We start from the raw sequence: 19,383 nt of genomic DNA, 5'->3' as shown, positions 1-19,383 counted from the left end.
TTGTAATTTGATGACTAACTTTAGTGTTGTGTTTGGATTCCTTTTTCTTTTTTGTGTGTATATCTATTGTAGATTTTCAGTTTGGTTACCATGAGGTTTTGATATAGCAATCTGTATATAAACAAGATTGTTTTAAGTTGGTGGCCTTTTAATTTCCAATGCATTTCCAATATCCTGCAGTTTTGCTCTCCTCTTCTCATGATTGCTGGTTTTGATATCATATTTGTGTATGGGTAATTTCCTACCTTTACTATATGTTTGCCTTTACAGGTGAGCTTTTCCATTCATAATTTTCTTGTTTCTAGTTGTGACCTTTTCCTTTCCACCTAGAGAAATTCCTTTAGCATTTGTTGTAGAGCTGGTTTGGTGGTGCTGAATTCTCTTAGCTTTTGCTTGTCTGTAAAGCTTTTGATTTCTCCGTTGAATCTGAATGAGAGCCGTGTTGGATAGAGTCTTCTTGGGTGCAGGTTCTTCCCTTTCATCATTTTAAATATATTGTGCCACCCCCTTCTGGCCTACAGAGTTTGCTGAGAAATCAGTTGATAACCTTATGGGAGTTCCCTTGTATGTTATTTGTTGTTTTCCCCTTGTTGCCTTTAATATTTTTTCTTTGTCTTTAATTTTTGTCAATTTGAGTACTCTGTGTCTCGGTGTGTTCCTCCTTGGGTTTATCCTGTATGGGACTCTCTCTCTGTGCTTCCTGGACTTGGGTGATTGGTTCCTTTCCCAGGTTAGGGAAGTTTTCAGCTGTTACCTCTTCAAGTATTTTCTCAGGTCGTTTTTCTCTCTCTCTTCTCCTTCTGGGACCCCTTTAATGTGAATGTTGGTGTGTGCAATGTTGTCCCCTAGACTGTCCTCATTTCTTTTCATTCTTTATTCTGTTCCATGGCAGTGATTTTCACCATTCTGTCTTCCAGGTCACTTATCTGTTGTTCTGCCTCACTTATTCTGCTCTTGATTCCTTCTAGTTTATTTTTCATTTCAGTTATTGTATTGTTCCTCTCTGTTTGTTTGTTAGTTCTTCTAGGTCTTTGTTAAACATTTCTTGTATCTTCTTGCTCTGTCCCTCCATTCTTTTTCCAAGATCTTGGATCACTATCATTACTCTGAATTCTTTTTTGGGTAGATTGCCTATTGCCCCTTCACTTAGTTGTTCTTCTGGGGTTCTATCTTGTTCCTTCATCTGGGACATTTCCTCTCCTGTCTCATTTTGTCTCACTTTCTGTGATTGCAGTTTCTGTTCCACAGGCTGCAGGATTGTAGTTCTTCTTGTTCCTGCTGTCTGGCCCCTGGTGGATGAGGTTGTCTCAGAGGCTTGTGCAAGTTTCCTGGTGGGAGAGACTGGTTCCTGCCCACTGGTGGGTGGAACTGGGTATGTCCCTCTGGTGGCCAGGGCCATGTCAAGGGGTGAGTTTAGTGGGCAGCTATATGCTCAGGAAGACTTTAAGCAGCCTGTCTGCTGATGGGTGGGGCTGTGTTCCTGCCCTGTTGGGTGTCTGGACTGAGGAGTCCCAGCACTGGAGCCTACAGCCTGTTGGGTGGGGCCAGGTCTTGGTGAGAAAATGGTGGCCTCCCCAAGGGCTCACACCAATGAGTACTCCCCAGAACTACCACTGCCAGTGTCTTTGTCCCTACAGTGAGCCACAGCCACCCCTGCCTCCGCAGGAGACCCTCCACTACCAGCAGGTAGGTCTGGCCCAGGCCCTTACGAGGCCACTGCTTTTTTCACTGGGTCCTGGTGTGCATAAGACCTTGTGTGTGTGTGTGTGTGTGTGCCCTCCAAGAGTGGAGTTTCTGTTTCCCCCAGTCCTGTGGAATTCCTGTGATGAAACTCTGCTGACCTTCAAAGCCAGATTCTCTGGGGGTTCCACCTCCTGTTGCCAGACCCCCAGGCTGGGAGCCTGACATGGGGCTCAGAGCTTTCACTCTTGTGAGGACTTCTGTGACATAATTATTTTCCAGTTTGTGGGTTGCCCACCCAGTGGGTATGGGATTTGATTTTATCACAATTGAGCCCCTCCTACCAGCTCATTGTGGCTTCTTTGGCTTTGGATTTAGGATAACTTTTTTGGTAAGTTCCAGTGTTTTTTTGTTGATGGTTTTTCAGCAGTTGTTAGTTGTGATTTTGGTGTTTTCATAAGAAGAGGTGAGCTCACGTCCTTCTACTCTGCTATCTTGTCTCCACCCTGTTGTTCCCAAAATACTGATCTTGTTGACCTACATGTCAGAGCTATTCCATGCATTATCTCAGCTAATCCAGGGAAGGTGCCATGGTCCTTACACAGAGGGTGAAGCAAGGGCTCTGAGTAGTTGGTTAGTGGACCTCAGTCCGCTTGGGGAGCTTTAAAAGATGCCAGTGCTCAGACCGCATTCCAGACCAAGGAAGCAGAAACTCAGAGTGGACCTCACAATTTGGTATTTTTCAAAAGTTACCCTGGTGATAAAAATGAGTAGCAACAGGTGTTCTGACCTGCCAACATGAGTCCTCTTGAGCTTTTCGTTTACCTCTTTTCTTCTCTTCTAAAAATAGGTGTCATTGTCTCCATTTCTTTTTCAGGGACAGTTTTTATGGGCAGAAATTTTAAGTGTTTTTCCCTTTTTCAGTTTTTACAACTCGTCTCCTAACTAACTGGTCATTATTCAGTCAAACATCAGTAATTCCCTGATCTCTTAAACTTCACTTGGATGCCAAACAAGGTTTCTTTTCGTTTGAACCAGTGAAGTGAGTATGTGTATGTAAGTAAGAAAGTGTGGGTTTCATATTTACTAGGGTAAATAAATATCACAACCAAAAGCAAAAACTTTTAAGGTTCTTAGTGATAGAGGAATTAGTACATAAATAAAATTTCCATTTGAATTCTCAAAGAGGGAAACAAAAAGTGCATAGAAGAGAGGAAAGAATAGAGAGGAATACATACGTTGTTTAAGCAAAGAGGTCTGCCTTTCAGTCACTAGTAAAATTAGGGCCATAAACCAGATCTCTCATGTCTTTTTTATGACTTAGGTTATATGGAATTTTCAAACTAAAAATCTCTTTGATTTTAAGAATAATTGTATGTTCTACCACATTTTTAAATACCTAGGACCATAAAGTTAATATGTCTTTAAAGGGTGTTATAACTCCCCAGAAGTTTAGAATCATTACAGGAACTCACAATTCCAGACCACTTATGGATTCTCTTGGGATCTGGCTCTGTTGTATTATAAAAATAATTACTAATATTGAGCACTCATTAAGTGCCAGGCCCTATTCTGAGTGCTGTTCATGTTAACTCATTTCCCTCAAAACCATATTAAAGTAGGTAAGCTTCTTACCTGGCAAGTGAAAGAGCTAGAATTCAACTAATTTAAGTAAATTTCACTCTTTCCTTGGCCTTTTATAGTTGCCATGCTGGAATGGGTTTTGTTTTTTTTTTCAAAAAAAATTAAAGAGTATAGCACAACTTGAGAGTGGGAGACTTCATGGTCAAGCAGTCCCAGCCCCTCCACCAAGCTGTTTTATGAGCAAATGACCACTCTGTCAGAGGGCATCACTCTCTCTCCTCAATTAGCTGCTTCCCTGAAACTCAAACATCTCTTCCTGCCAGCAAGGCCCCCCCAAATTGTGGGCACTGGGAGTAGTAGCTTCCATTTCCATGCCTGAGAGCTGTGGTTCTTGAACCTTGGTGTAAAAGCTAGCCACCTCAGGCACTTATTAAAGTGCGTATTCCTGTGTCTTTTTCTCAGAGAGTCTGATTAAGTGGGTGAAGGGTGGAGCCCCAAATCTTCATTTTTTTTTTTTAACTAGGCTCTCCCAGTATTTCCAGTGCCAGTGATATGCACACTTGATTGACATGATACACAGTATCTGAAACAGTCATCACTGCCACCAGTTATTGCATGGCTACACGCATATAAATGGTCATGTGATTTGAAGTAAGTAACCTTGCCAACATCTCTTACCTATTTTTAAGAGGTCAAATGACCCTGTGCTGTGTGGTTCAACTCCATAAATATTGCCACAGTTTCATCACTGGCAAGATCTTCAGGTCTAGAGATCACTTTGACTATTTCATCTAGGTCATTTATTCTTTAAAATGAGATATTGTCATCATTAGTCAATTTGAAGGAAGGTGGGTGGTCATGTACAAATGCCTGCAAAAAAGAAAAATCCCACCAAAATCATATATATGAATTTAGTCTCTTGATGTATTCTATGTACCACCCAAACAGTAAAGTTAGGAAACCAGAACCCCCCCAGAGAGTGAGTGTCTTGCCCAAGAACACCCTGACAGAAGAGCGCAGAGGGTCCCCTTGATGAGACTTCTCCCACTATCGCAGCAGGAAGCTCTGAACCACCTGGCCTGTCCCCTGCGTCATCAGTAACTCACAAGTGATGGGAGGCAGCTACCATGCCTCCATAGCAGGCTGGGCTCCGTCAAAATCTGCTCCTGAGCGCGAAGCGCTTGAGAGTTGCACATCTGGCCCCCAGCACGTGTTAAGAGTCAAGACGAAGATAAACCACGTGGGTTGGTACTCTAGGTAATACGTAAACCCTTCTTGTGACCTGCAGGGCTGTAAGAACTATCCTTTTCACAGAAGAGATGTTTGAGGCTTAGTCTGTATGCAGCGATAAAGTTTGAGAAGTTCAGTTAAAAAATCATTTCTGGAGGAAAGGGGAGTGTGTTGACATCTAGTCAATATTCCTGCATATTGACTAGATGACTTAGCCGCCAAGGTTAGACGCAGAGAACAATTATGTCCTGACTCTGTAACATGTGGCTTAATTCCAGCCACACTGCCTCCCAAACGAATCTTCCCTGTTAGTGGGAACCAAGGAGGCAGGACCAAAAGTCTAAAACCCTACGACTAATTTATTAGAATTCAGGGGGCGAGGGTTTGATCCCTGGCCAGGGAACTAAGGTCTTGCATGCCTTGCAGTGCGGCCAAAAAAAAAAAAAAAAAAGAGTATAATTTTAGCGCTTGCATTTCCGTATTTCCGTCAAGAAGTTTACAGGGGCTGATCAAAGGGCTCAGAATAGTGACTAGTTCATGTGTCCAGCCCATCGATACTTGCCAAGATTATTCCTATTTGCCTAGATTATTCCTATTGTGAATCTTATTAGATAATAAAAGACATTGCAAACAAATTATAATATGGCTGAGCAATGACTAGAACTGAAGTTTGAGAATAAAGATATTTATAAGAAAGGAAAAATATAAAAATAAAATTCATTAGAATTCAAGGTGGGAGTTAGAAGCAAAAATTGCTATTAGAATACTAACCTGAAGTATATATGTAGGTATAGGTATACACACATATGTAAATGATTATCAACATAACTTAGTTTGTACCAATCACAGTGGAAATCTGATTCACATATGTTTGTATGTAACGGGCCAAGTTCTGAATATGCTTACACCATGTCAATAGTCCTTGTTTGGACTTCACTCTGGGGAATGGCATTTGAGTGGCTTTTGCCTTGTTCAGCCATAAGCAGGTTGCGGGCTTGGCGTTCAGGGTCAGGCTTGGCAGGGCCTCGCCCTGCAGTCTGTGGTCTGCTGCTCTGTGCACTAAGCAGCCGTGAGAGAAGGTAGTTTGGGGAGATTCCATCACACTTCATTTGGAAAACAGAGTTGTCTCTGTTGCAGTTAAGGCTGATGGTTTGGATTTACTTGTGTTTCTACAATTTTTCTTACACAGCTTTTGAATTAAAAGGCAAAGGTCTGCTGTGTAACCCAGGTAAAAAAAAAAACCTCCGTGATTCAGAGGCCCGAACATGTTTCATTTATGTGAGGAACTAATCACTTTGGCAACTAATTTTCAGAGCATCCAAAGAAAGGCATTTGTAAACAGGAACCTATTATTACAAGAATTCTCATGTGCTATTCACATTAATAGGCTATTGAAAAATGGCTTAAGGGAGAAGAAGTCCCTGCAGACCCAGGAGGGCCCAGTGAATCTTTGAATTTGTGCCTCATTTCCTTCTGGGGCGGCAGCAGAGATGCCATCCAGAAAGTCCAGGGTTCCCGAGTGGAGATGGGGCACCCAGGAAGTCTAGTGTGCCACATACTGCGTGCCGGGGGAGGCATGCATGCATATGCTGTGGAACATGCCAGGTGCCCGCCCCTGCAGCATGGGGGGGGGAGGCACCCCCCAGTCACTAGCCGCCGCCAGCGGCCATGTCAGCGCAGAATAACATCTCAGGGTATCCTCAGCACCAGCTGAGCTGTAAGTGGCTTTCTCCTGCTTTAGACTCTGTTCCTTTCCTTTCCTCGCTGAGCTGTCTGTCCTCGAAAAGTCAAAGCAAAATGACTTCATTGTTTTTGAGGCTGCTGCTGTGTCAGGTCCTAACAACTCTTAATAATGAACAGCAAGAGACCGTGAAGATTGTCTCACTGGGCTTTTACTCACCGGCCTCTGTTGTGATGATAGTCCTGAGAGGGCTGCAGTGTGTGATCAATCACGAATGCAAAAAGGCAGCACCCATCCAGCAGGACAGGTTGGCAAGCTGCCTATACCTCCTTCAGTCTTTGCTCTCACTGATACAGGAAGGAGCTGCTTCAAGGTTTCTGAGTGGAAGGAACAGGGCAACCTGAAATGGACTGAGAGGGAAGGAAACCTTTAGCCTTCCTAGGAGGGGCAGTGAGGTCTAGGGTGAGAAGGGGCTCTGAAATCAAGCAGATTTGGTTTCAAAATCCTTGCTTTGTTGACGGACACCCTGTCCAAGAGGCATACTATCACAACATCACTGTTTCCCACATTGTAAAAGCGGAATAATAACATCTACTCTCTAAGGTTGATAAGAGGGTTGAATGAAAATATCCGTGTAACGTGTAGCACAGAGTAAGCAGTCCGCCTCTTTATAAAACAGTAACTAAAATCTGCTTTCCGTCACAGACAGGTCAGAATCAGTGAGATGGGCCCTCAAGGTTAACCAATTCCCTTTCAGAAAGAATGTGACACCACAGATCCAGTATCCTCTCAGCACCCATGGTAAAAGCACAAGAATCTACAGGCTGATAGAAACGTACGTGCTTTATGTATCATCCTCATTGGAAGTGGCAACGCATAGCAACAGAGGGGAGAGAGTAATCCGGATAGCACACAACTACACGCACGCTCAGAGCATAATGCCTTGTAGTAACAGCACACCTGCCGTTGCTGGCTTTGCAAACGTGAGTGCAATTTGACAGTTACTAATATCTACTCTAAACCGACTGTGCAACGTATTTTGCAGAGGTAACTGAAAGGACTTTGATACCAGTAACTAGGTGAGCATATAGAAAGGAAGTTGAATATCTTACAAGTCCTGTTCACATTCTTAATAAAGGGAGCTATTTCAGATCCAGCGTCAACTTTTAATAAATGGATCTAGGCAGCTCCATTCACATTGTCTTCCCAAAGCAACAACAAGAGCTACTCTTGCTTTGTACAAAGAAGCGTTAGCATTTTACATATAATAGCTCAATTTAACAAAAGCACTCTGAAGTGGGCATTACTATCCTCATTTCACAGATTAGGAAATTGAGTCTCAGAAAAATTAAGTAATCTGCCTGGGGTCACACATGCAGTTGTGCAGGCAGAATTCGACACCCTCTGACTCAAGTTTGCACTAAGCCCCTGTACTTTACTCACCCAGTGTAAGTCAATCTTGTCCTTCTCCCTGTAGAGAAAGGAAATGGATGATTTTCCCAGCTTCAGAGAAGAGATGCATACAGGATTCTTGGTGAACAAAGAGCTTTGAGGATGGCCATTAACGTGCCAGGCCAGGGAAGGGTGAGATGGAACGATGAACAGCATTTGCATGAAGGCAGGAGGCCTGAGCCCAAGCCTTAACATGGCTTCTTCCTTGCTGTGTGATGTTGCACCTCTCTGAGCCCAGTATCCTCACCTATAAAGTTTCCTCTCCTCATAGAATTGTTGTCACCATCAACACAATAACACAGGTGAATCTGCTTCCCTATCTGTAAGGCTCTAGGCAAATGTCCGTTGTTATCATAGGTCAGTTAGTTTCACTTCCACCACTGACTTGCTCTTGAATCTTTGGAAATCTTTCCTGACCCCTGAACCTTCTCATCTATAAACTAGAGCTGATGCTACGGCAGCCTTCAGTAATACCCTTCAGCAGCCATTCTCAAACTTCACTGACCTAGAATCTTTTGGCATGTTGTAAAAACATGTTCCTGAGTCCCGGCAGCTATGATCTAGCACGGCTGGCCGGAGCCTGGTAATATTCATTCTTAAGAAGGACCCCATCTCTGGGCTTCCCTGGTGGCGCAGTGGTTGAGAATCTGCCTGCCAATGCAGGGGACACGGGTTCGAGCCCTGGTCTGGGAAGATCCCACATGCCGCGGAGCGACTAGGCCCGTGAGCCACAACTGCTGAGCCTGCGCGTCTGGAGCCTGTGCTCCGCAACAAGGGAGGCCGCGATAGTGAGAGGCCCGCGCACCGCGATGAAGAGTGGCCCCCGCTTGCCGCATCTAGAGAACGCCCTTGCACAGAAACGAAGACCCAACACAGCCATAAATAAATAAATAAATAAATAAAATTAAAAAAAAAAAAGAAGGACCCCATCTGATTCTGATGTAGATAGGCCGTGATAACGCTCTGAAAAATGCCTCCCTGCAAACTCAGTGTTACAAAGAACCGTGGTATCTATCTGTGGGTAAAGAACTTGACCAAGGTCACCTGTAAGTCAGCAAGTCCTGATACCTGGATCCTGTCGTTCTGCCCCCACGACTGGGACTCGAGGGAACATCAAAGCTGGGTCCTGGTCACGGGGTTTCCATCGAGGGTTTGATTCCAGAGTACACAGCTGAAGCTGCCAGCACTCCACAGACCTCTTTAAGTGGCTAAGTGTCATCGCCTTTTTCTTCTTCCTCCACAGACACATTTGCAAGCAAAGTGGCCGCCACCCAGGACCAGTACGCAGATGCATCCATAGGTAACGTCACAGGCAGCAACGCAGTGAATGTCTTCCTGGGAATTGGCGTGGCCTGGTCCATCGCTGCCATCTACCACGCGGCCAACGGGGAACAGTTCAAAGTGTCCCCTGGCACGCTAGCTTTCTCCGTCACTCTCTTCACCATCTTTGCTTTCATCAATGTCGGGGTGCTGCTGTATCGGCGGAGGCCAGAAATCGGAGGTGAGCTGGGTGGGCCCCGGACTGCCAAGCTCCTGACATCCTGCCTCTTTGTGCTCCTGTGGCTCTTGTACATTTTCTTCTCCTCCCTGGAGGCCTACTGCCACATAAAAGGCTTCTAAAGGAACAATCAGATGTAGTAAATTTATATATATATATACATATATATACATAAAAAAATTATGTATAACGAACAGAAGAAACTGACATTTGTCATGTCCACTTACCTGCTGATGGAATCCAGCTTCACGAGCAGACTCTGTACTAGGGCCGGAGTGAGAAGGCATCACCTCCTGTTCCCAGGGGCCTCGTCATGTTGAACCAGGCATGGAGGAGGCAGGGCCATCTTTGCAGCTCAGCCTCTGAGGGCTGTGTGTTCTCCCCGGCTTCATAAATCGTTAAGTCTTTGATTTGTTTTCTGTTTGTTTTTGCTTGTTTTGGGCGGGGGTTTGGGGAGGTAGTTGATGTTAGGCTTTTGTCTTGTTTTTTGGGGAGGTTCAGGGTTTTGGCTTCTCTTGTGGGAGGTGATGACCCATCTAAATGCAAATGGGTTTTGGGTAAAAATGGAAATCATTAAGATTACTCTCCCTTCCCCCAAACATTTAAAAAATTATTTTGGATTAAGAGAGGAAATGGGCATGGAAGAAGAAAGAAGCATGTCTTCACCATATAACTAAATTTCATGCTCATCTCTGGGATGGGAGCAGAGGTGAAGCTGCCTCCAAGAAGAAACATGGCAGCTGGAATGGAGCCCAGAAAAGTCATGGTCCTAGATAGAGTCTGATAGTGAAAGATAGGAGGCCGGGCACTCTTGTTCACCAGGTACAGGAACATCGTGCCTAGATTCCCAGGAACACGCAAAATCCTTTCTTATCTCTTTAGCGCCAGACTGTGATTAGCAAGGCCCTTATATTCTGGTGTTCCAGCCCTGCTAACCCCCCAGGCCCCCCCATCCTAACCCTCCTCCCCTCCTGCTCACCACCCCTCATACAAACAGGAAGAATAACCCCATTCCAAAAGCACATCATCCTTTTCCATTTGCATCAGTATGTGTCCCAGTCCCATGTTGCTCTTGCCTGGGATCGTCCGTCAGTTTTGTTTTCAAAAGCATCCATGGCCTGCACACTCCTGTTCCAGTCATGACCGAACATTTGCGCCTCCTTCATGTGCCTGTGTGGGAATGTTGTTGTGATACCTGTTACACAGTGCATGGATGAAACACAAATACAACAAAACAAAGCGTATCTGTATATAGTAGAGTATAGCATATACTGTTCTCCCATTGGGCAATGTTGATTGATGGGACATTGAAAACATAAGTGAGTTTTCTTTTCACCTGAGTTGTAACTTTTGTATTGTTACTGAGTTTGATTGATTAAGGATAAAAGGAGAAAATGGCTTATTCATGGATCTGCATGTTCATTTCTAAGAAGCAATAACTGTTACATGGGAAGTTAAAGCTATTGAGAGGACAGTAGGCAAACTACAAAGCATCTTCATGGAAAATTAGCCACTTGGTACACATCAGCGCCTCAAAAACTCACCTGTTGGTTCAGGAAGGCCAAGGAGAACGGCATGTAGAGAAGGGGATGCGTTAGATGTGGCTGAGCTTTGAAAGCCTCCGTTCCCACAACACCCCTGCCCCCAAAGTATTTATTTCACATCTGCTCTGTCTGGCACAGATGGTAGATAGTGCTGGTTTGTTCATTTTATTTTTGTATGTAAAAGGCAATTTGGAGCCCTGTTTCTTTCACGGTCCAGACCCCTCTGATTGTATCTGCAGTTCCTGAGGAGGAAAGAAGCCATGGTGAGCAACAGGCCTTTAAAAGTGTATCTTCTCTACTTAGGACTAAGGAGGAAGCAATTAAATGGGATGATTAGTGCCTCCCAGGAGCATTGCCCTGGGAGATTTTTAACCCTGGAAAAGGAATGGCTCTTTCTGTTTCACAGTATCAGAGAGTGTGGATAAACCCAACATTCCAAAGCCATGAGTCCACGAATGAGGTATAAATGGAATGACTTAGGTCCCCTCTCAGACACTTCTCTATCCATAAAGAATCCCAGGCCGGAGACACCCCTAAGCCCTCTGTATTGATTCAAAGGTACTTAACTCTCAACAATTTTAATTTGTATTTTCTTCCACTTAATAATCACGCTCATTCATCATTTAATAAACATTGGGTGACCGAATGAATAATTAAATGCTGGTTACCCACTCGTCTTGGGGACGAAACCATGGACAAGACGGCCCAGATCCCTGCCCAGAGGGGGTTAACACAGCCACATGGAAACAGTTTGATCTTACGAGAAAAACACAATTCTGAAACCCTCTTGTCTAAATATCTAAGATTTTCTTTAACTGAGACAGTATAAGGCATAGGGTACGAAAAGCATTCTATGTATCCTTAGCCAATCTTGCAGATCTGCACATCTTCCCATTTTAAACCAAGTAAGGCAATTGTGCTGGTGATCGAGATCACTGAGAAGGCCCAGTTAACCCCAATTTTTATCTTTGTTGGACAGCAGTACTTTTCTATGCCCCCCACAGCTCTACAATTTCTCCTGTCTCTTGGAGCCTCACCCCTACCTGTCATGGCCCAACACACTGGTGGCCTAACTCCTTTGAGGGCAAACTCTAACCACCCCCTTTTTTTTTTTTTGAAGATTTATTAAATAGAAAGCTAGCCTAGAAACACCAAGTAAATTGTCAAGGGATATGAGTTGTTGAAACATTAGAAAGACTTTGCCCTCCTTTCTAGCCATATTTGGAATGTTAATAATCCCATAGCAAATTTTCACAAAGGACTTTAAGAAATCCTTGCCGTTGGTCAACTTCAATTTCAAAGCTTTTTGGTTTGTTTGCTTTTTAAATTTTCATGTTTTAGAGAAAATATGATTCTGGTTGTTCAGGGTTGTATTAGTAATTATAGTCGTGTAAAATTATTTTGTTTGATTATTTTGTGTGTATTATGCACAGCTTGGGGGGGGGGAAGTGCACTAATTGTGCTGTTCCTTATAAATGGTACACACTATTGACACAGACAAATAAAGTTTCTAATTGTTTCTGATTTAATCACTAGTGATACAGCATATTCTGTATGGAATGTTTTCTCTCTTCTCATTGTCATCTGCTTCATCTCTTGTTTTCATGTTTTGAAGAAATAAAGACCAAAAAGGTATTATTGTGCAATTGGTATCCTCATCCAAAAGAAAGAAAATAGATGCCGAGTATTCGACTTGGCAAATGTCAACCCTTTGGTCATGCGTTGTTTCCTTTTAATGTCCCAAAGGAGCACAGGGTCAGAATATTGAGATAAATGATACTTTATGCATCTCATTGTCTTTAAATTTTTCTTTAGAATTCCTCATATTCTTCTTTAGAATTCCCATATTATATCCGTATATGGTCATACACAGAACACTTTCCTATGCGAAGGTAATTTTCTTGGATCAACAATTAATGTGTCTCCTGGGCCCCAATCTTTGTTTTAACACAGAATGAGCGGCCAACATCTACTTCTTTACGGCAAAAGGAATAACTCAGTGACCAGAGTGGCCTTGACTGTTGAGCCACTCTTCAGCTAAATGCCGTGGCCCAATGATTCTAACCTCTTATAAGCTAATTTTGTTCTTTCAAAGATTCCGATTCAAGCCTTCCACCAGTGAAGGTTTTATAGAGCTTTGCTCTGGTGGCTCACAGCATAAACACACTAAGTTTTTTCTTCTTATAATTTTTTCTTATAAAGCATGCTGTCTTCAACTCTGCAGCTATTCTGATAGGTGGCTCTCATCCACAATGAGACTTCCTAATGCAAAACCTTCCCCCCCCAGTGGTCTCACGATTAATAAAAGATCATTGTACACATGGTCTTGTCCACAGGGGGCTAGATTCATTGTTGATTCCACAGCCCAGGGCCCCTGCTCCTAATCTGTCAAAGTGAGATTCACCAGTTTGGCTGCTTACATCTGAGAACACTGTGGGAGCAATCGGAAAAATAACACATTTCCTCTGGTAGATGATGAAGCCCTACATTCTCTAATGGTGACAAAACTTCACTTTCTCAAGAATGTAAATCAACTCCTTTAAGACTTCTTTCAGTGTTTCCTGGCTCAAGATGTGTAGTTTCTCTTTTGATTATGGTTTTCTGTCTGTGTCTGATTGTGGGCAGTTATATCCAGAGCAAGTCATGAGTATAGTTTCATAACTTCAAGAATATTTGGCCATTTCATGATCAACCATGTACGACACTGGATCTTACAGTGACCTAAAAATGGCACTTGGCTCTTGTTGTAGTAATCACTGCACTTGGCCAAGACATTCCAGCTGTTGGTAAAATTGAGCCTTTCAATTGATAAACAAGCATATCTCATAGAAGAGACATACAAAAATCATATTTATCTTACAAAGAAAGAAAGGTGCTGTGATGAGTGGATTCATTAACTTTCATTCAGCTCTACTTACAGATTTTGGTAATGGATTGCATTTCTGCTCTTCTTTCCAACCATTGTGTTCTTATCACCTCTAGTCACATTCATTGTCTTCCACCCAACATATGTCAGGTGTTGGTCGGTCCTGATGGTATTTCACCTGTAAAGGTAGCATAGGAAGGGGAAACAATTGTAAGAGACATTTAATTTTTAGAGCTTAATCCGGCCATGGTTAATCATCTCCCAAAGCAGAGAATGTCTTACCTATAGAAGGAGCAACCACTAAGTGGTGGGACTCCCAAGGGAGAGAGTGCTTCAGCATTCCAGCCAATGAGAAATGGGTGAGTATCTAGCTGTGACTTTTTCCCTGCCAAGATATCCAAAAAGATGCATTCAGAGGCTCTCCCAATTTCCATTTTGTCAAAGGTCCTCTGATTGAATCTCCTATGGGACTTTTAAATCAGTGGTCATTGTATAAATTATTTTCATTGATTGATTGATTTGTAGAACAGAACATTATAACTTCAAAAAAGCAACATAACTTTGTAGTTAGAATTATGACCCATGTCTTTACAGGAAGAATTGCTTGCCCAGAATTCCCTGGTAATCAATGCAGTATTTTACAGATGCTTAACCTGCTCACATTCTTTAGAATCATGCAGTCTAACCTTTTTTCAAAGATCCAGAGAGGTGTCCCCTTGGGAATATGCAATCTGAGCCTTTTTTTCCCCCGATTTCCAACCTTTGTGGTTCTTCCATGGCTATTCCCATCATATTCATTACCCTTAGTAGTGTTTACTCTTACCTCTCAGCAATGCGGAAAAGGCTCATACTAAAAATACTCTGGTCATGTTTTATTGAAAGTGAATTTGTTATTGGAAAGTCAAATATAATGACGTTCCACCTGGAAAACAGTCATCAGACAGTGGTATCTCTATAAATGTTTAGGACAGGACTAGACCCTACAGCTACACACTGCAGCAGCACTGTTCATTTTGTTCCTCTCTGGATCACATACTTCATGTTTTAGTGCCCACCTACCTAGCCTTTTATTCTATAAATATATGTAGGTATGGGTCGAGGATAAAGACCCCCACGTACATCTCCAAACGTGAAGTGTGTAATCATAGAAACACATCATATATAGCTTCCATGCCTCCAAGAAATATGAGTGGATCAAACGCTTCTCTGTAGTTATTACATTCATGATATGCAAATGGTAGGGAAATTCACATTAGTAACCAAACACACCAAGAGAGAAATTAGCTAACTTCAATGTTACTGAGTCAATTTTGACAGTTAATGCAGAGCCCAGCCCTCCTAATTTGTTGACTGCAAAGAGCTCTACCTACCCAAATCCAGGAGTGTAGAAGGGAATTAATTTACTAGAATGATTATACAGCCCTCTGTACTGGAAATTGTTTATTTGCCTGGAAGGATATGGCCTAGAGATTTTCAAAGACATTTCCCCCACATTCCCAAGTTGAAATAACCCACATTTAATTTACAGCATTTGTTATTAGACCTCTTAAAGCCACATGGTAGAGCAATAGATAAATTCTCCAAGGAGATCTTTCCTAAAAACATGATCCTAGGTTTGCAGTGACCCATCCTCCAGTGTGAAGATTCCATTCTTTCCAAGTGGAAGGAACAGTTTCTCTTAAATATACACCAAATATATAACCACTTTTCAAAATATTTCACCTAAAAAGACTAAATTATATAAATATTTAAGATAAAGCTGATATGGCCCATGTGTCTAGTTGTGAGAAAAATAATTCTCTACCTTCTTATACTCAACATTAAAATTTGTAATTTCTTCCCAAGGAAGACATCTTAAAAGATTTTCCATTCTCATGATACTCATATAATTAAAGAACATGGCTAAAATAATGATGTGGGTGAGAATTATCTATGTGCTTGACAAGAACATATTTAAAAATGAGAGAATTAGCCAAAAGAAAATTGTTAAGATCTCATCCCAGGCTATCCTTGTCTAAGATATTTGAAAGCCATTATCCTTACAGAAGATGGATTCCCAGTTTTCAGAAACAACAGTACAATTAACACTCTCATTCTCAGTTTTTATATGAAAATCAAAGCTGAGCGAGCATGCATAACCTTTGGCTCTGGCAACCAAAAAAAAGTATGCTTTTGGCACACTTTTCTATACTGCTGAGTTACTTTGTGTAATGCACTGGACTTATACAGGTGTCTCATAAAAATGCCTCCAATAATTTACATCCTCTTTTTTTTTTTTTTTAATTAATTAATTAATTAATTTATGGCTGGGTTGGGTCTTCGTTTCTGTGCGAGGGCTTTCTCCAGTTGTGGCAAGAGGGGGCCACTCTTCATCGCGGTGCGCGGGCCTCTCACTATCGCGGCCTCTCTTGTTGCGGAGCACAGGCTCCAGACGCGCAGGCTCAGCAATTGTGGCTCACGGGCCTAGTCGCTCCGCGGCACGTGGGATCTTCCCAGACCAGGGCTCGAACCCGTGTCCCCTGCATTGGCAGGCAGATTCTCAACCACTGCGCCACCAGGGAAGCCCTCCATCCTCTTTTTTTAAGCCATGAAGTTTCTAAATTTCACAACATAATAACTTGATAATTTCGTTTATGAAAGGCTGATTCTATTTTGATGTTATTTACATTTCAGAAATAATTTGAATATTTAAAATAATAACACATCAGATGGGATATTGAGCTTGAATCTAGCCCAAATAAACGATAAAGCTCAGACAGACCTATCAATAGTTAAAAGGCTTGTGAAACACTGACCTTTTCATGAACAGCAAATAGAAATGCTGTTTTCAACCTTCTTTTTACGGAAAGTTGCCATTTCAACCAGTGTAAAAACAAACAAGCAAAAAGATTTGAAATGCTAATTTGAAGATTATTTCTGTGAGAATCAGATATGGTTTCAGAAGTAAATCTCCTCTATCCCATCTCTTCCTAGAGCATAGAGATACATAAATACAAAAATAGGTGATGCATGTCAAAGAATTCGAATGGCTGACATTTTCAGATGTCTAGGATTGCCCTAAAAGCCCATGTCAGGGTGGTGTTCCTTTTTATCAGATCTCTTTTATAAATGGGAGAAGGGGGGGAGAGACGTGGAAGGAAGCATATTCCTGAATTTTTTTTCCTTTTTAGTTAAAGATGTAAATTCAAAGTTGTTTGAAAACTGCTTAGAATACTGTTAATTATATCTATCCTTCTAAAAACATACATAGATTTTTAAAAGAAAGAAATTCATTTTTTCTTTCCTCATTTGGCAAGCATTTCTGATAGAAAGTTTTTTGGATCAATTAGGGCTCCTTTCTGACTTTTCCAATTACCCTCTGTCTTTTGGGGGATTTTGAATACAGCTCTTGGAAAAAAAAATCCTCATCTAGGTCAAATCCTGGGGGATTTGAGTGCTATAGTTTCCTGGAAACATAGCACTGAGCAGATCAGCCCCCATACATTAGTTGATATTTTCTAGAAATGTGTTTTGGCGTGTTGGGACAAAAGGAATGGGACTCCCACCTAGTTTTGCCACAAATACCTCATCATCTACTGACATGTAGATTCTCCACTAGCTGTAGTTTAGCTTAGATACTCTCAACTAAACCCACCCTCAACTCTCATATACACTGGTTGTCTTATCCTTAGCGTTTTGCTGCCAAGATCTTACTAACAGGCAAACTAGCCCTTTCAACCAGTTGGTACATGAGATTTCTCCAAGGGGAAGGATGAGGAGTGGGTACAGAGTGGGGTGTGATGTTCATGCCAAGTCACTGGAGCCTATTTAGTCAAATGCTTCATTACATATTGGACTCTGTTTGGGACACTTACTATCGGAAATATTGCAAGGACTTTATTTTACTGATATTTCATCAACTAAACTTTTGTGGTATTGGATCTAAGCAAAGGATGGCATCTTGCCAAAACGTAAAGTTATTTTTGTTAGCTACATTGTTATTGTTACAATTTGCAAGAAAATAATGTCTGATATTTCCGTCTAAAACTCTAAGCACAGGTTTTTGCTGCCATCAGTAATCTGATAGGAAATTTGACACTCTGAATCTTCTTTGAGACAGAGGATGCTGTGGTAGATGTATATGTGAGGCTTAAAATATTCTTGATATTCTCAGGTTGTTCTCACAGACTCTGCATAGATTTACTTTTCTAAAACAAATGAGTCTCTTCCTCATCAAAATGGATCGGGAATTTTCCCAATAAGCACCCAAAGAACCTGTGAGCATTAGGTTGCATCAGTGGCTCTACTTCAGTGCCCCCTTTTCCTAGTTCTGACCCTTAATCCCTGTGCACATCTTTCAGAAACAACTGCGGACAGTGAGAGAAAGCCAAAAAAAAAAAGAGTTGTCCTCCCTTTCAAAAGGAACTAAACCTGCTTCTTCTCTTTAAAACTGTGACTGTTTCAAATGTTTAATATTAAACACAAAACCGAGAGAGATGCTTTTAAACCCCAGATCTGAAGCAAAGATTGCATTTTTGCAAAGCTATCAGGAGAATTGATGTTAATCATTGAGACATGGGATTTACTAACATCAGTACCCAACCACTGCCCTCCCCCATCCTGTTCATACAGCATCTAGAGGCAAACAAGCAGTCAGGCAGGGGAGACGGATCACTATTAATATCATAATCACACCTCCATTTAGTTACTAGATAGCATCAGGAAGCAGGCAAGATAGATGGGATCAATCCTAGTCCTTGAGCCAGATCACCACCTTGCTCAGCCCCGTGATGGATATGGTCTGTGAACATTAGAACAATGCAAGAAGGATTTTTTTCACTTGATGTGAATATTACCTGCAGAGATTCCTTTCTGCTCTGAGCCAGCATGTTGTGTTTGACTCAAACCTTTCCAAACAGAGTCATGCAGCTCCATCACATACTTGTTGCCTGCTTGGAGAGTGAATCCCTCTTTCCAAACTGGTTGCCATGGAACGAATTCTTTAAAACACTGAGAAAGCAACAAACACTAAGTATTGGACCTAGTGGTGAGGAGTCTAAACTTGCATTTTTTCTTTCCAGCCAATGCACTGACACTCCAACTCTAAAAATCATTTCATTAGTAAAATGAAAATAATAGTTGCTTTGTCATTGTTCACAATTAATTGATACCTCTTCAGAGCTTGAAGCTTCCACTAACCAAAGTGAGATCCATGGGTAGTATTATTATGACTCTACCCAAAGACTAGGTTTGTTTTGTGAAGAGACCAGAATTGATTTGGGTCCCTTTAAAGCAACAGACAAGATATTTAATAACATTTGAACACAATGAAGTAGATTCAGCACAGGCTGCTGGGTTAGAGGAGGGCTGGGCTTCTGACAGCCTCTCTTAATGTACTGCTTTTCCACCTAAGGTTTTAGCCGTCGTGGTTCCCAGTGGAATATTTCCCCACACTTATTCAGTGGGAAGATACTGACACAGCTCCAGACTCTGCCTTTTATTTCCTAATTCTCCCTGGAGAAACAGCCATTCCAGAGCTTGTGATATAAAAGAAAAAAAAATGACAGGTGCCTCATTGGTTGATCCAGAAATTTTGTACAAAAACACAGACCATTCTGATTGTCTCCATCCTAACTAACACTGTACTTAGTAAGTGGCTTTAAGTGACTGCAACCACACCAAAAAGAAAAGGTTTGAGGAAATATTTCCAACCCTTAATCAAAAGTCAGAAATCACTTAGATGACAGAATATCAAATGTCACTTTATCTTCCTGCCTAGTCCTCACACATCAATAAGGATTGAAAAATGCAGAAAGTGTTTGGATAGTACTCACAAATTCGAATTCAGATCTGGAAACTGGAGCTTGAT

General features: G+C 41.9%; 1 protein-coding gene and 1 long non-coding RNA gene across 16 annotated transcripts in view; one reads left to right on the top strand and one right to left on the bottom strand.

The window, feature by feature from the left end:
* Window positions 1-12,198, top strand: part of SLC8A1 (solute carrier family 8 member A1) — a 350,778-nt gene extending 338,580 nt beyond the window's left edge. For all 15 annotated transcript variants that reach the window (XM_061168619.1, XM_061168609.1, XM_061168618.1 and 12 more), the window contains one exon: window positions 8,871-12,198. In XM_061168619.1, the coding sequence (XP_061024602.1) occupies window positions 8,871-9,247 (377 nt within the window). In that variant the 3' untranslated portion in view covers window positions 9,248-12,198. The remainder of the gene's footprint in view (window positions 1-8,870) is intronic.
* LOC133074673 (uncharacterized) overlaps window positions 10,853-19,383 on the bottom strand; it is a 178,942-nt gene continuing 170,411 nt past the window's right edge. The window contains exons 2-3 of the long non-coding RNA XR_009697213.1: window positions 13,588-13,713; window positions 10,853-10,911 (exon numbers count right to left, since the gene is read on the bottom strand). This is a non-coding gene — a long non-coding RNA (uncharacterized LOC133074673). The remainder of the gene's footprint in view (window positions 10,912-13,587; window positions 13,714-19,383) is intronic.

The sequence above is a fragment of the Eubalaena glacialis genome, chromosome 14 (assembly GCF_028564815.1).
Source record: "Eubalaena glacialis isolate mEubGla1 chromosome 14, mEubGla1.1.hap2.+ XY, whole genome shotgun sequence".
NCBI lineage: Eukaryota > Metazoa > Chordata > Mammalia > Artiodactyla > Balaenidae > Eubalaena > Eubalaena glacialis.
Note: the sequence above shows the minus strand (reverse complement) of the source record. Positions and strands in the feature narration are given on the sequence as shown.